The sequence below is a fragment of a genome, unplaced genomic scaffold, assembly GCF_019419815.1.
Source record: "Pyrus x bretschneideri cultivar Hongxiangsu unplaced genomic scaffold, Pyrus_bretschneideri_v1 Contig47, whole genome shotgun sequence".
Classification (NCBI taxonomy): Eukaryota; Viridiplantae; Streptophyta; class Magnoliopsida; order Rosales; family Rosaceae; genus Pyrus; species Pyrus x bretschneideri.
In genome coordinates this window covers 2,350,612-2,366,738 of record NW_025999784.1, presented here as the reverse complement: position 1 = coordinate 2,366,738, position 16,127 = coordinate 2,350,612, and the positions used below count along the sequence as shown (strand labels likewise).

Genomic DNA, 16,127 nt, shown 5'->3' with positions numbered 1-16,127 from the left:
TAATTTATATAATGACATACGTTATATTGCAAACACACTGAAATAATCACTCGTTGCTAACAACCATTCAAACTCCAAACTGTCCAAAATTCGTGTTCGTTGAAAAGCATAATTGCTTTATATATCTTACATATATTTTATATACATAATGGAACAGTGAATGCCCATGAAGTTTTTGGCAGGATGTGTGTATGTAAATCAGTACTCGCACCCACCCATCGACGACGCCATTCAATCTTTTTCATTTTTCCCCTTCTTTTTATGCTCATTTTTTCCTTTTATTTATCGACTTCCCAAAAAAAAAAAAAAAAAACCATATTAATGACAGCCAATAATTTAATTATTCGTCAACTTCAGTCTCCTCTGTAAACATCTCGTCCACACTCTCCAGCTCCCTCCTCTCTCTCTCTCTCTTTCTACCCCTCTCTTCTAGTTCTATCTCTGATCAGTGTTACTCTTCCAATTCATCCGTCGCCAGGGCAGTGTCATTGGGTTAATTTGCAGCGTATAACTCCAGCATGTGAGTCTCTCTCTCTCTCTCTCTCTCTCTGCAAAGGATTTTTTTTTATTTCTAAACGTTTTTGGATATGATCCGTCGCAGAGCCACTAAAGGACAAGGATAGTCATGGGCCTATCCAGCAATTTCTTTTCCTTTTTTTACGTATAAGATATAGCATAACCTCGTAAGTTTAGTTGCAATATTGAAGTTCATAGATTTGGGATTCTCTTATTCTAGTTATAATGATGTAGCTTCTTCTACTTGTTAATGACTTCACGTTCATCTTTGGGCGGAGGAGATTAATCTGGGACGAAGTTTTTGAGCGCGATAGCTGAATCTAATTGTTAGGATTTATCACTTACTGTTTTTAAGCTAGTTGGCTTGAACTTCTAATTTGTCTGCTCTTAAATATTACTTGGATTAAGTGACTATATGGTTGATGCAGTATGAAAATCATAATCTACCTCTATCTTGCATATTAACCTAAGATGTTTCTCTATCTGAGTTGAGATAAATAAATAGAAATACAATCAATCTATATTGTACCTTAGGCGTTAAAAAATAAAGTTTTATATTTGTGAAAGACCTCTCATGAGGTAAGATTCAACCTCCGCCACTAGGTATGATTTTCTAAATGTAATTGGTTGGTTGGATAATACGAGGGATATATAAAATGATATGTAGCTGTGAACTGACGAGTAATATAACGTCATATTATTTTATTAATAGTTAGCGCTTTAAGTCAGCTTTGTAGGAGTTTGAGATCCTCTTGTCCCACATTGGGTAACAGTATTTTTTCACTAACCTTTATATAAGCTTATTCCTTCTTCTTATTAATTAGAACTTGGACCCTTTGGAAATGGATTGAAGGCTTGGGACTTATGGTTGTCTGGATTAGGCTTGAATATAATATAGCCTAAATACAATTAATATTAATTAATCAGATTCGTAATTTTTGGATTAAGTTTTTAATTAATTTATTAATTAAAAATGTTTTGATTAAAAGACACAGCTATTAGAAAGAGTTGTATACTTTCAAATACACTGAACAGATATTTGAAGGGGTGTGAAACAGCCTATATATTTGCAATCACAGTGCCAAGTGAGATCATCTTTTCTTCCTCTTTTTTTCTTCCGTACGAAATTTCCAAAAAGTAAGCACACAAAGCAAATTCGCTAGAATTCTAGAATCCAGTGTGGGTTGTAGAATTAGGTAGTTGAATTCTGGTCAAGCAGACGTTATAGAACCATAAGCACAAGAGTAAGATGAAAATATTGTTCGAAGGACATAACTTTTACGCTAGCCTCTACCTTCTGTGATCAAGTTAGTATCATTGATATTCTTATATTAGTTTCTGTATTTATTGTATAATTTCATTCTGCACATCAAATATTTTTGGTTAATAAAATATTATAATTTCAAATTCTGTTTATTTCTGTTATTTTTTGTTTATTTCTGAATTGTCTCCAACAAGCTTTCGGTATGTATAAATGTACATATATAAACGGTTTCAGTCAATATGATTTGTTAAGAGTTTATCAGAGCTTAAGGTAATGCCCAGATTCTGGGTGGCCAGCTTACTTTAGCAACTGGTTTGTATGGTGATTTAAGTTAGTTTTTACTATTTGAGAAGGGTACGTAACTGATAACTAAGTTAACTAGCTCGAGGAACATTGCTGTCAAAGTGTCAATGAACTAGTTGGGTGGGTTCAAACTTCACAACTCATGTACGGCTGTCGTTACTGTCAACGAGTAGTTACGTGGCATATTTAGCTTCACGTAAGATAATTTGCATTTTGGTCCCTGTATTAAACAGATGCAAATTGATCTTTCTAACCTCGCTCTCTAAACCCTAATCATTAGTGCTTGCCGTAAGTAAAACGCACGCTAAGGAGATCATATTTTGAAACTTACATTTGCAGACAACATGTGAATCACCTCTACAATAGAGGTGGAATCCACTTGTATCACTAGACCTTATTTCTATTAAAATGTGACTTCACATACACTTGACCAAATATTGTCTCGCTAGCATTTTCTAGTAAACATATGTCATTTTTCTAAACCAAAACTTAAAACCCTAAAACGATATGTATGTATACATATAGTTTCTTTTGTGTCACCAAGTTATTTTAATTTTTCGTCTCTAAAGATAAATTAGTTTTACGAGTGATGCTAGACATATCATATTTTGTAGGCTACATAATGTGATGGTTGATGGCTGAATTTTTTTTTTTTTTTTGAACAACCGATATTATTTATACTAAGGGAGAGGAAGCGGGCTTAGCCTCACAATGGGTTAGCAATAATTGATTCAAATTCTTCTTTAACGAGAATCGAACCTAACGTCTCTCACTTATATGTGAAGAGAAATACCATTAGACCGTAGTACTAAGTGTCAAAATGTCAAAATATGAACCACATTATTAAAAAGGGATCTAACCATCACCCACCGCATTATGTGGTCTACAAAATAGGGTCTACAATATTCTAACATTTTCCTAATTTTATTTGAGAAGGGTAACTATAATTGCAAGATGGAAAATACTAGGAGACCATCTTTTTAGATCATATTTGTAAATCACATAATGTGGCGATTGATGGTTAGACTTATTTTTAATGATTTAAAGAAATAATCCAACTATCACATGTAACATCATGTGCTATATAAAATATTGCTACAATAACAATAAAGTCTTATCCACTAAGTAAGTCGGCTGTATGTATCTTAGAATGTCACTACGCTCGGTTTTTGTACCAAGTCTTTAGTTATGTTCAAGTACTCCAAATCTTTTCTTAGAGTCTTTTTCCAAGTCTATCTAGGTCTTCCTCTACCCCTTTGGTCATAAGCCTCTATCTCGTCATCGCATATTCTAATCAAAGCGTTAGGTCTTCATTTCACATGTTGATGTAGGCACCACAATAAGTATGGTTCCTATATTAAATATGCATATTGATGGCTTCTCGTCTATCAAAGCAATGCTTTGATCTATTTTAATTAAGTTGCATTGTAACTATGATGTGTGATTAATTTGTATCGAATATTTCTAAAAGAATTTAAGTCCTCTCATTTATAAGAAAATAAGAATATTATTTTTGTTGTAGGCCTATTTAATTGAACGATCTACGGTTTAGAGAGAGAGAGGGGAGCAGGCCATAATAAGAGAGAAGAGAGATTAATTTAATTGTGAGATGTGTTTGATTCACCCATTGTGCCTTTATTTATAGTAGTAGGATAGGTAAAAACCTTTCCCTATAGGATTACAACATTTAATAGGTAATCTAGTCCTAATAGGAATATAAGATACTTTCTCATATCTCTTAGAATTTACACAATCACATTCCTATTCTAAATATGACTACAACAATTTTTATAATTGTTATAATTTTTTTATTCTGTAAATTGTGGGAGCCCAAATTCGAGTTTAGTCCATTTAATTAAAGTAGTGTGCTTCTCTTTCTACACCCAAAGCTTAAATCTCTCTCTCCATAATTGAGATGAATCAGTGTAATTATTTAGAGTGGTGTTATACTCACCACAATGTCTTATTTCCTCACCCACCTTATGTTCACACCCATCATAAAAAGACAAAACACACATAAACTCTTTCCCCACCCACCATTATTCCCAAAATAACCCTATATATTTTTTCTCCCAATTTTCCTTGCTTTAAAAAATTTATTATAATTTAACAAAAAAGAAAATTATCATTAAACAAATATACCCAACAACTCCAACTCCAAATATCACAGTAGTCCCCAAAAAATTCCCAGAACCGTCACTATCAACACAACCAAACCTCAGCCCAACCACCTCCCCCCCCCCCAAAAAAAAACACACCTAGCACCCCTCCTCGCCCAAAATCCTTGATCGCCCTCAACGGCGTGTTTTTGGAATCGGGAGATGGTTCTCGAGTCCCTATTTGATCGAGTCGTTGAAGGATCGCAGAGGAGATCAGTGGACGAGATGGGCTTGTCGTCCAAGCCGAGCACATCCTTGACGAGTTTGGCGAAGGTCTCAGCCATGGCAAGCGAGACAATCGGTGAGAAAGCCAATGCATAAGAGAGAGGGAAGGAAGAAGAAGCAATAGTGTTTGGGGTTGAAGCACTAAGGTAGGAAATTAAAATGGGGTGAAGTTATGGAGGCTGAGGTCGGGGAGGGTGGTGGTTATGGGGTTCTTCAAGCTTTTTTTTTTTTTTTTTTTTAATTTCATTTTTACGTTAAATAAGTTTAAGTCCAGCTGTATAATAATTGTATGTGTTAAATTTTGAGTGGAAGTTATGTGCTGATGTGGTAAAACTAATTAGCTAATGATTTATCCTAATCGTGGAGGTGAAGAGGCTTGTGGTAAGATATGATTGGTTGGTTTTTAAGTCTTTGAAGGTCATTTTATACAAGGACAAATTTGTCAATAAAATTATTATTTTAAAGTGGGTGAAGTGATAAGACATTGGGATGGGCTTAGTAGCACTCATTATTTATTGATTTTATAGAAAAATAAAATGACGCAAAAGCAAGTAGGATCGTTAAGCACAACACATAGTTAACATCCTTTCATAAGAAAATTGAGATTTCACCCTAAAACTAGTAAGCAATGAGGGAGTAAACCAACTCCTTATATGACCCTTAAACTTTTGTAATTTTCCAATGTTGGATTGACATTTTCACCATTATTGATCGGCTGTGAGCCTCCAAATTCGGGGACCTGATTTCAGACACTAGAAATCAAGTCTCCAAAATTTTCTAATTAAAAATCATTTCCATGAGTTGCGCTACATTTATCATGTATTTTGTATCATCCCTCTAGTAGAGGTAAGGCCCACCAACACACGTGAGTCTATCTCTATTAGAAAAATCATATAAATAGATGGTAAGAATAACATTTTTGAATTTCCATGAGAATAATTTCCCTTTTTTTTTTTTTTTTTTTTTTCTAATGGCAATTGTATTTGTATTTGGCACTTGCCTTGCAGATCAATTAACTAGACTATCTTGGCCACGTCAAATGGGAGATGAGATTAAAAGGAGTCTCTTGGTAAAAGAGACTGGTGTTGGAGAAGAGGAGACTAGAATTATTGATGGCGATGAAGAATTGTCACTGAAAAGAAGGGTATGGATTGAAACCAAGAAGATGTGGGTGGTGGCTGGCCCTGCTATATTCACCAGAGTTGCGACTTTCGGAACAAATGTCATCAGTCAAGCGTTTATCGGTCACATTGGTTCTGCGCAGCTAGCGGCTTTTTCACTCGTGTTCACCGTACTTGTCAGGTTCGCAAATGGCATCTTGGTATGTTTATTTTGGCTCCCTTTACTATTTCTATTATTTGATCTTGTTTTGCACATGTTCTTGGGGACAGTTGCAATCCTCATGCTACTCTCGATTTCCTTTCGCAGTTTTTGAACTTCACGGTGAATTAGTTTGAAAGAAGTTGCATTTAAAGCAGATAGAGCTTTGTTTAGTGCTAAAATCTTCAGTTTATAAGCAGTTAAAGTTTTAGTGTTTTGTGTATGTATCAAATACTAGTTCTTCGAAGACCAGCCATTGCTTATTCGTCAAGTTTTCTTTACTTTACAACTTGTCATGTGATCTATGTATCCCAACTTGTAACCGAAAAATGTTTTAACCCCAACCACACTTTGGTTTATCATTTTTTTTCCGAATTGTAGATGCAATGTGAGATAAGCATTATCTTCTAGTGGCTACCATACCAATTAGTTCACGAAGTTATCTGCTCGACGAAAACTTAACCCAAACATCTAGGCTTATCCGTGTGATCTGACTGATCAATGTTTCTGAATCTATTACTCTACAGCTTGGCATGGCAAGTGCGCTGGAAACTCTCTGCGGTCAATCATATGGTGCAAAACAGTACAACATGCTTGGGATACATCTTCAGAGGTCATGGATAGTACTGTTTGTAAGCACATGCTTACTTATTCCTCTTTGCGTCTTTACAACCCCAATTTTTGAGGCTTTAGGCCAAGCAGAAAACATTTCAGAAATTGCAGGATATATTTCCCTATGGGTAATCCCTGTGCTTTTTGCATTTGTGGTATCATTTACCTGCCAAATGTACTTACAAGCGCAAAGCAAAAATATGATCGTTGCATATGTGTCAGCGATTTCAATTGGAATCCACATCTTTCTTTGCTGGCTTTTGAGTGTGAAATTTAAGTTTGGGGTTCCCGGTGTAATGGTGTCAACGCTTATAGCATATTGGTTACCGAACGTGGGTCAGCTTTTGTTTGTTCTATGTGGAGGATGCCCCGAAACATGGACAGGCTTCTCTATGTTAGCTTTGACTGATCTCTGGGATGTCCTCAAGCTTTCTCTGTCATCTGGCGTTATGCTTTGGTAAGAATTTCTACTTGTTTCGGCTTTTATTTTGTACCTTATACCTTAGGTTCTTTAAGTACGCGCGTATAAGTTAATATAATTTTACTGAAGTTGGTCATTGAGAATATCTGCATAGAGAGCTTTCACATACACACAAATCACATATAGGTGCTTCTAACGGATTTTTCATTTAGTCTCGAGCTTTGGTACAACACAATCTTGGTCCTTTTAACTGGAAACATGGAAAATGCTGAAGTTTCTATCGATGCCCTATCTATTTGGTATGTTTTAGAGCCTTCCTCTTCCTTGTGATCCTAATCTCTGATCATCCAACTGTTTCCAATGCTAAATGTTTCCGGCATTAACGGCAGCCTTAACATCGTCGGGTGGGAAATGATGATATCTCTTGGTTTCCTCGCTGCAGCAAGGTACTATTATTTTTCTTGTTCTTCAGAAAATTGTTCTCTGCAACCATGATAATAATCATTTAAGATCTTCACCGTAGCAATGCCTCACTTTTGAATCTACGCTTTGTTTCTTCGACATATTCCTAGAACTTCATATGTTTGCATGTAATGTAATGTTGTACTGAAGTGTGCTTGAAATCTTTCACTAGTGTACGGGTGTCGAATGAGCTTGGAAGGGGTAGCTCAAGGGCGGCAAAGTTCTCGATTGTAGTTATTGTGTCGATCTCGGTAGGCATTGGATTGGTGCTTTTCGTGCTTTTCTTGTTCTTGAGGGAACAACTTGCATACATTTTCACCGACGATGAGGCTGTAGCTAAAATGGTGGCTGAGTTGTCTCCTTTGTTGGCCTTCTCCATACTGTTGAATAGCGTTCAACCCGTGCTCTCTGGTAAAATCGCCATTTCCCTGAAATACGCAGGCATAGCTAAATAGATACCTCAAAGAAAGCAGTTTCCTTTGTGTCTTCAAGTATCGGTTGAGGTAACCATTACCAGCATTTGACGGCACGAAAGGAAGACATGAAAGAAATCTCGACTAGTTAAATAAGTACATTGCAGTTATCAAAAACATTTCTGCTTCCAAAGGAACGTATTATAAATCTTGAAGAGTTTATAACGTAGTTAATCTTTCACCTACAGGAGTTGCTCTGGGAGCTGGATGGCAGAAATATGTAGCATATGTGAACCTAGCCTGCTATTACATCGTAGGGATTCCTGTTGGAGTTGTGCTTGGTTATCCTCTAAAAATGCAAGTCGAAGTAAGCTCCTCTGTCTATCTTCTTCTCACTTAATCTAATTTTTGTTAGGGTCCGTTTGAGGGGTCCTCAATACCGGATTTTGATACTGAAATTGGTTAGTAAAACAATCGTTTTCAGTTTTCATAAAAAGTGAATGAATACTGAAAACAAAATAGTTATCAAACGGCCCTACTAAATTACTTCAATAATCGTCGTGTTTTCTCCTCGATTTGCTTTTTGGATTAGCTTATTTTATGAATCCTCTTCTGCAGGGTGTTTGGATTGGAATGTTGTTTGGAACATTGGTCCAAACTATTGTGCTAATCATACTCACCTACAAGACTGATTGGGATAAACAGGTAGAATGAATATTTGATTGTTTTCTTCGCATCCTTCGCTAAAATTAACATGACATACAGAAGAACCTTTCTTCACATCCAAGAAACTAAAACTTCTATCAACATCGACAGGTAGAAATAGCTCGCGACCGCGTTAACAGGTGGGATCGAACAAATAATAGAGAATCCAACACCGACACGTGAAATATCTGATTTTTATCGTTCTTCAGTTGTTATGTTCCTGCCACAAGAAAAGACGCATAGAAGAGGTATAGCCAACACACGGAGGATGTTTTGGAGAGTTTACATTACATTGCATTGTCCTATCAATTTTCTTCAATTCAACAACCATCATTTATGAAATTTGAAATGCGTATCATTTATGAAATTTGAAGTGCGTTACCATGTTCTGAGTAGTCTAGGTTGGAAATAAATGAAATGTCTATTGGCATTTGTTTTTTTTATCAAACTTTCACTAAAAAGAAAACAAGTGAAACTTCGACAGAAGCAAAAGGGGGGGGGGGGTAATCGTCCCTGATAGCTCGAAGCTCCTCCATAGCCAGAAGTGGCTAACAAAAGCAGGAGGGGGAAGAGAAAATCGCCCGACCTCCGATCTAGTTGCATGGAGGACAGGGTAGACCATCACGAGATAAGACTTGAACCAAAAAGGGAGGGGGAACCCAAACTATCCGAGATCTTCGTGAATGATAAGGAAAGTATTTTACATTGGTAACCTTACTGGATTTTCCAGATAGAATTTCATCTATGATATTACAGATGGTGAGAACACTAAAGTAAAGAATTGCTTTACAACAGAGAAAGGATCATCTTCTCAACAGATTGTATGCTGGTAAATCTTTTACACTGGAGACATCTTCGAGTGCTAGCTCGCGTTCTAACTGACTTGTCGTAGACTTCATGACATCCTGGAAAAAATTAAAACAGAATCAGAATCAGAAGAATGCAGTGCTTTGTATCTTAAATTTGCAGGTGGAGCGACAAAATCATTTACGTTGAAGTCCATATAAGAAGCACGCTTTACAAGCCATTGAGCATCCATCATCTGGAAGGCTACACAATAAAGGTTATCAAATGCCATCTCATCTTCTTTAAGCAGTTCCAGAAAACGGATTCCAGCCAAAGTAGTTGGCTTTGCTGCAAGAGAAATATATCTGATTATTTCTTTATAAACACAGCATCAGCATTCAGAATTTGGTGGAGGAATAAAAGAACTTTTCAGATAAACATGCTAAGATGAAGCTTTCTCATCGAATAGTTATCTAACACTACAGGATCGTCCATCCTCTCACTTGAAAATTTATCGGTACCTGATTGAAGATCCAACATTTTTGCCAAGACAAAAGAAATATTGATGCCAGCTACAGCAAAGGGATATTCCCACTCAGCTCTAGTTCCATCTTGCTTGTGCAACAATCTCTGGAATGATTCCTGTAAGAGGATCAAATCAGAAATTCATTAACCCTTTCATGACTTCTGCGGAAACACAGAACAAAATGAATACTTAATTACAATACAAAATCTTGCACGCCATTTCCAAAAGAAAGCAATATTTTGACACCCATACGCATTGAAGCATTGAAAGGAACTCTTTGTATGCATATGCACATGCATCAAAGCCTAACAAAATTAACGCCAGCGCTTCTTGTCATGTAATGTATGCAATAAGCTAGAAGGTTTGAATATACAAGAGAACTGTAAGACAGATGCTGGGAAACACAGAAGATAAACAGCCATAATAAGAAAGAGTCAATCTGAAGGAAGTTGTATTATTCTAGTTAGAACGAAAAGAAAAATCAGCATCTCCTTCCAGCACTTAACCCAATAGAAAACAGTCCCAGCATCCAAAGCCAAAAGCATTTCTCCCATGTAATACAATGAACTCAAACCCTTCTTTTCTTAGACGTGAAGATAATAATGGGGACTATTAATTCACCAAATCATAAAAAAGGGCGAGACTTCGAGTTTACCACAGCGATGGCATCCAAAACAGAGCCTTGATACCACCGCTAAAAAAGTAGGATGCTAAAAATCTACCCCTGCCACAATATTCGTTGACATTTCTGTAACTCTGAGCACTCAATCTACTGATATCCCAGACAAGGCCGATATTTTCATCCTTCCCACAGAGACTACTCTAAAATTGAAGGCAACTGAGGAAAATTTCCAACTTCAGAATCATTAATATCAGTGAAACCCAAAATTTCATATGCTGAGACGATTCTCCACTCAGCCTTGGAATGAAAAGTTTAGTTATGTAGCAATCAGTGTTCATTTGCAAGTCATAAGACAAATCTTTGACTAGAAAAATAAAATCACATTAATTATCAGAACAGTTAAAGGGCCAAAGAATTTCAAGCTTAATGAATTAAAGGTTTTTTTTTGTCAAATTAATGAATTAAAGGTTACAAAAGAAAACACTAGGATAAATCTTGAAGTAACAGGAAAATATATAATTGAAAAAAAATAATAATAAGTTAGAAGGAGACAAACCGGATACTGTCGGGCAAAAAAGATAAGATTCTCCAATGATATAAATCCCCCACCTCTACAAATAAGGTTGGAAATTTATCGTTATCATTTTTTTTTTTTTCACAAAGAACATATGAAAAAACAAAAATACATGCGACTCACTTCACGATACTTTTATCTTGTTTAAACCACGTACCTAAAATCTGTTGAAGGGTCTGAACCTTGCCAGCCCATCTGTTTCCAAAGGTCTGATTGAAGAGGTGGGAGCTCCTTATCCAGATAAGCCAACCTCCATAACTCTAAGAGCGCATCCTGCAATCAACGAACTCAATTTGTGTTTAATATTGAAATAAAAAAAATTAAATTAATTACTTCAATGTCCAGTAATAGTACAGACAACCCTTGTATTTTTAAAAACTATTCGGACATTGATTACAATATATATATGTATGTATGTACGTACGTACGTATATGTACACACTCACTCACACATATATATAAAAGGTATTCTTCTTTATTTACAAAAACAATGTTCAATGTTTTCCCAATTTCTTCATGGAGACTGCATCCAGAATTCGTATGAGAAGAATACCAGGGGTGCACATCTTGGACTAAAGTTAAACAAACAATCTAACTGTAAATACTTAAATTTCTCTGAACAAAGAGCATAAGTTTAGACATTTTGGGCATGAAAGGCCAGCCAAAATCAAAGAAAATAATGATAATAACAAACCAGAGTATACAGTAGTACTTGTAACACCAACAGAAAAATGATCAAAATGCTGTCAAATGGGAAAAAGACCTACTTGATGCTCCATGCGAGAACCATCAAAGGGTACTTGAAGCCTTTGTCGTAGATATCTGAGTCTTGCTTCCTAGAGGAGACAAATACCCATGCAAGTGAACACCATATTAAAAAAAAGTTATATTATACAATCCATACAGATCAATGATGCATAAACAGTATAATAGTAGTCATCCCATTGTTCCAAAGATCAATATAGAAGACATGTTCTCCTAACAACTAAAAATCAAATTGAGGGTCAAGAGCAACAAAGAGATCTACTATAAGGAATTACACCATCCTCAAAGCCCAAAGCCAAAAGAAAAATGAGAAACTACCAGCTTCCAATAACAGATCATATTTTCATCACATATCAACCCGAAAGTGATGAAGTATTCAATAGTTCATTTTGATCCCCAACAGTTAGCAAGCCAAAATCATCTAAGTTTCAAATTCATATATTTAAATTTTAAACCAGCCCACACTCCTGAAAGTGTAAGAAGATAGAGAGCTTATAAATGAGCCCAGACCCCTTGGGTATACCCCAAGAGCAAAAATATATATCATAAAGATATAGACATTTCATTCTCAGAAGGATATCAAGATCAGATCACATACTTGCAGAGGACTAAGGGGAGAAGCAAACAACTTAGCGCTTGCTCCATTTTGTGTACTTGTAAAGAAGGTCAAAAGCCGTCCAATAAGCGATCCAGATCCAAGAACAATACTTGCTACAAAGAGAAAACCATAAAGAATTAAGTTCCAAAACTAAAAGTATATTCCCACTGTCTATATTACAGAGCAAAATTCACATGGTATAAACAGTAAAATGATCAGGATCCGAAGTATGAGGAATGAGCTATGTCATATTAATTTTAACTATATATAACTCCTCAATAGAGTGTTGAATGATCCTCAGGGTACTTTTAACTCGTCCAACGAATATATTGCCACTCTTTAGGATATTTCCCTTAATTATAGGTTGCTTATTAAGTGGTTAACTTTCTAAGAATAATTCCATAGTAAGGTCAAGAATGGCAGAAACTTCAAGGTTGCTGTTTATTTGGTTACATCATGTTCTAAAAATTTGGCCGTATAATGCCCCATCCCTTACGAGCAAAGTTGAGGAATGATTTTCCAGTAAAAAGGTAAGGTCTTATTGACAACAAAAATAATGAATACCTAACCACTGTGCCCACTGTGCAATCAACTGAGAAAACAGAAGGGTCCAATGGAGGTGTTCCTTTCTCCGCTCATCATCCCAGATCTCTTCAAGTGTCGTTTCCTATGGCGCATCTCAGAAAGATATCAATCACAAAAAGGCCAAAAATAACTATTACCGGTAAAAAAAAAAAAATCCCACCCTCCATGTAAATGAACAAATAAAAGCCTCACCTCTGCATGCCTATCTGAATAATTCCCCAATAGAGGCGCATTAAGATCATCTGCCTCCGACGTCTCCAAATGTTCTATCTTTTTCCCATCAACATCCCCATGATGAAGCCTTTTCCTCAAAGTTCGTGATGTCATGGCGCTTCCTATATAATCAGACTGCATTTCCAAACAAACCATCCCATCAATCGCATTGTTACGAGCCAACCGCCGAATCTGTCACACAATGGCTAACAACCCAAAACCAGAATCTCTCCAAATTTCCTTTAAAGCAACAACTTTCCATGAAATCGAAGACCAAGCACTTTACTTAACATTCAACCATTAAACAAGTGCAATTTCACACTAATCCACTACTGCATACAGTCCCAAAGGTACTGAGATACACCCACAAATTTCAAATTCATAAACCCTAACAATGACAAAACTCGGATTCAGTTCGGAATATCAAATGGGTTTGTACCATCTTCCAATTCAAAGCCAAAAACCAAGTTTACAATAGCAAAAACGAAGAAATATCAACAAATCAAAAATTGAAGAAGGAGAAGACAGAGATATGTTGACGCCTCACCTTACGTTACCAATGGCTTCCGCAGACGATCCCAACAAAACTGAATAGACTTTCGCTCTTCTGTGATTTCTGTGCTGAAAATCAAAACGAATAGCATGCTCTTCTGTATGTGACTATTCTTTAGCCAGAACTCTGAAAAAATCAAAAAATTGTATATCTATCGATTCTGTGTATGCATGTGTATGTGTTTATTCAGAGTATTTGTATTCGTGAAGACGACTTTCTGAATCCGGAGTTCAACGCCAATTCAATGCGTGCACCGCCGACGTGACGTGCCTATAACGTTTTAAAGCTTGCGCCTTGTTTCCTTTTTCTGTCTTAAAACTATTAACCCAATTAAGCTTATGGCCATGTCCAACCAAAATGGTAAATTTAGCTCCGTTTTGAAATATAGTTCTACAAAAAAAATATTTTTAAATAAATAAAATCAGGTCATATTCGTATATTATCTCCAATCGAATGAATTAAAAATAGCTGCCTCAATAATTTATTAGTAAGTTTATACTTTAAATTTATTGGTTAGTTTAATTAAATTACCTTAGCCAAATAATGGGATAAGAAGGGGTTACGTTTGGACAGTTTGATGCTCCTTTAGCCAAATAATGGTGTGACAGTCTCTATAAAATTATAGTTCAGTCATCGATTGGAGATGAGTATTTGGGCAAATCATATCAATTTTTTGGTTTTTGAACCTTTAACTCTCTCCATTGGAGATAGCCTAATGATTTACAATCACACATGTGTTATAGACTTGTTATTTATTTTTCGTTAAAGCTAGGTGAAAGTTATGGGAAAGTTATAGACCAATTTTAAATTTTATCCTTGTTTACATGCCCATGCACTATGACAATTTTCCGCTATACACGAAGTGAAATTAGTGTTATTATTTTACTTGTATTATAACATGCGTGTAACTAGAAGTGGGGCGTATATAACTCTGTCGCCTAAATATACCATAGCACATGGATTAGTACACCATGTGTTTAGTGTTCTCAGTTCATATAAAATTTCTCAAATAGGGTGAAAACTCATTTTCTCTCCATAATTCGCAATTGTCTGATTTTGTTCGGTGTGTTGTCATTAGTCTCCCATGTTACTCCGTTCTTTTAAGTTGTTCAAGAAAATCGTTAACTCGACTGAGGTAGTGTCACATCCCAAACTCGTCTCAGATGTAGCACGATATTGTCCTCTTTGGGCCCCAATCACACCCTCACAGTTTTGTTTCTGGGAACTCACACGAGAACTTCCCAGTAGGTCACCCATCCTGGGATCGCTCTCACCCAAACTCGCTTAACTTTGGAGTTCTGACGGAACCTGAAGCCAGTGAGTTTCCAAAAGGGCTCGTGTTATATGGAGGTGGGCATGTACATATAAAAGCACATCACCCTCTCTGTTGGTCGATGTGGGATGTTACAATTCACCCCCCTTAGGGGCCCGACGCCCTCGTCGGCACACTCACACCACACACTATCGTACAGGTTGCAATCATAAGCAACTCCGACACTGTTGTACATGTTGCTTCGACACTGTCGTACTTGTTGCAATAATAGGCAACTATGACACTGTCGTACAGCAAGATTGATGAGCACCTGATTTTATTATGCTGCTACTGATATGTAATGATTTGGAATATTTCTGGATTTACTGTTGATTTACATTTGATTTCATACTTATACGTAGTATGATTTTCTAGAAACTATACAGGCTTTACAGCAAGGGGTTATAACGTTTTCAAAAGGTTTTTATTAAAACTTTATTTTCAGGCTCACTCACCCTTGTTTTTCGCCCCTCCAGGTTTTAATAGCTGAGCTTTCTTATCAACGATGATTCGTGGTAAATCTTGGTATTGGAGATTACCTTCAATGGTATGATTCTCAATCCACTCTACTGTACTTTACTTATGCTTTGACATCACATGTGAAATGGGTTCACTTCCGCTCACAGCGCACTCTTGTATTTAGGCACTTTTAGGTTTAAATTCATTCACATTTTCCACCTCACTACACTTTATGACTTTGTCATCTTCTAGGTATCGGCCAGAACAACTCGATTCGGAGTCCTAATGAACAATCCGGGTTGAGATGTGTTAGGTCGAAACTTCACATTTTCTTCATTTGGTTTTATTTACACAACGATCAAGTTCACTGACCTCCCCAACAAAATGGGTTGCAAGAGAGGAAAAATAAGTTTATTTATACATTTAAAATAGTACATAACAACTTGTTTAGAATGTCAATAACGCGTTGCTTTTTTGTTTTAATTGTAATTTAGAATTTAAAAAAGACAGCTTACTCAACAGCTGCAACTTCCTAACCAATTATATTTGTCTCTTTACTTTTATTTGCAAGATACGCTATACCTTCAACAATGGTTTGCTTGCTCCAATAAAAAAGTAGATGCTAAACCTTCCTTGTATTGTAATAATAAACAAATCTCCCAACTTTTCTTTGTTTGCTCCTCACGAATTCTCTCATTTTCCAAAATATATTACCGAGAAAATAAAAAATACTT

General features: G+C 36.2%; 2 protein-coding genes across 3 annotated transcripts; one reads left to right on the top strand and one right to left on the bottom strand.

Annotated features, from left to right (window-relative positions):
• Nucleotides 1-205: 205 nt before the first annotated feature.
• On the top strand, nt 206-8,843 carry LOC103955151 (protein DETOXIFICATION 21-like). 2 transcript variants are annotated; one of them, XM_048568182.1, is made up of 9 exons: nt 210-520; nt 5,475-5,788; nt 6,315-6,856; nt 7,033-7,119; nt 7,210-7,266; nt 7,455-7,693; nt 7,944-8,062; nt 8,314-8,400; nt 8,512-8,843. In XM_048568182.1, the coding sequence occupies exons 2-9, from the start codon at nt 5,507-5,509 to the stop codon at nt 8,581-8,583; spliced, it is 1,485 nt and encodes a 494-aa protein (XP_048424139.1). In that variant the 5' UTR covers nt 210-520; nt 5,475-5,506; the 3' UTR covers nt 8,584-8,843. The 2 variants fall into 2 exon arrangements, with proteins under 2 accessions (XP_048424140.1, XP_048424139.1); XM_048568183.1 differs by lacking the exon at nt 7,033-7,119 and having other exon boundaries at nt 206-520.
• A 192-nt stretch (nt 8,844-9,035) lies between these two features.
• On the bottom strand, nt 9,036-13,931 carry LOC103955152 (ELMO domain-containing protein A-like). Its single transcript, XM_009367022.3, has 10 exons — nt 13,617-13,931; nt 13,049-13,204; nt 12,836-12,938; nt 12,272-12,384; nt 11,676-11,744; nt 11,066-11,181; nt 10,891-10,945; nt 9,708-9,828; nt 9,392-9,534; nt 9,036-9,305 (listed from the first exon to the last, which is right to left on the bottom strand). The coding sequence occupies exons 2-10, from the start codon at nt 13,181-13,183 to the stop codon at nt 9,204-9,206; spliced, it is 957 nt and encodes a 318-aa protein (XP_009365297.1). The 5' UTR covers nt 13,184-13,204; nt 13,617-13,931; the 3' UTR covers nt 9,036-9,203.
• Between the last annotated feature and the right edge of the window lie 2,196 nt (nt 13,932-16,127).